General features: G+C 34.2%; 1 protein-coding gene across 1 annotated transcript in view; it reads left to right on the plus strand.

The window, feature by feature from the left end:
- The window catches only part of LOC119593170 (guanine nucleotide-binding protein-like 1), a gene marked incomplete at its 3' end in the record, with an annotated part of 9,342 nt that overhangs the window by 6,287 nt on the left and 1,968 nt on the right, over nt 1-1,087 (plus strand). The window contains 1 exon segment of the mRNA XM_037942146.1: nt 221-572. Within this exon segment, the coding sequence (XP_037798074.1) occupies nt 221-572 (352 nt within the window).

The raw sequence follows: 1,087 nt of genomic DNA on the forward strand, positions 1-1,087 counted from the left end.
TACATGAAATTCTCTGTAGATTATATAGACTACTTTTTTGTAATTGATAATGACAATGGCAGGGCTTAGGAAAGAGTAATGATTACCAGGTTCAGATATGGTTCTGAAAAGAAAAAAAAATAAATGTATTTTATTTTTTTGTTACAGTTGTTTTGATTAATGATAATAATAGCCCTAGTAAGAATAAGGAAATATTAGTAATAGTCTTATTTGCTTGCAGATATAATCTGAAATTCCGAAGGCAAACTCCAGAAGAAATTGAAAAGCGCAAAGCACTTCACTATGCTCCCATAAAACTTTTGGGGGAAGAAGAGCTGGAGCTTGAGACAGAAGTCTTCTTCCCTCCTGGTCTTGACTATCCTATGCGACCAGAATGGAAAAAGAACATGTCAAAGCAAGAACTTGATCGAAGTGAAAACAAACACTTCAGGCTCTTTTGTGAGAAACTGGATAAAGATTTTGCAGATAAAGACCTCAGTCTGTATGAACTAAATCTGGAAACATGGCGGCAGCTTTGGAGAGTGACTGAAATGTCTGACATTTTACTAATTATTGTTGATGCCAGGTTCCCAGTAAGTAATTAATTTTTTTTTTCACCAGTGACCAATATATGGGATTGATATATATTGTCATTTTATTTAAATATGAAACTGATGATTATAATTTCATAAACTTAATGTAAAGATTGCTTGATATTGCTATAGTTTGCTCTCCAAAACTGCAGTAGAGAAGAACATTATATATGGATTACTATGCTCTGATGGCCTTCCATAAAGTGAAGAGCCTTTTATCATCCTGCACAGTAGGTGTTGTTTCTCTTTGGCTTTTCCTTAGCACCCAAAAGGAGTGTAGCACTTAATGACTGACCAAGGTGATTGTTAATTTAGATTGCATTACATTTCCAGTGATTAGGTGAAATGGCTGGCAGATCTCCTTGACTGTAACTCTGGTTTAGCTGTGGAGTGTCAAATTAGATGAGGTACTTTTGTATAGACAGAATTTAACCATCTTGTTATTCCTGTATAAATTTGATTTATTTTGAAGTGGAAATTCTGGTATGAATTTTGTTTGGGCTGGGATTGATAAT

The sequence above is a fragment of the Penaeus monodon genome, chromosome 31 (assembly GCF_015228065.2).
Source record: "Penaeus monodon isolate SGIC_2016 chromosome 31, NSTDA_Pmon_1, whole genome shotgun sequence".
Taxonomy (NCBI): Eukaryota; Metazoa; Arthropoda; class Malacostraca; order Decapoda; family Penaeidae; genus Penaeus; species Penaeus monodon.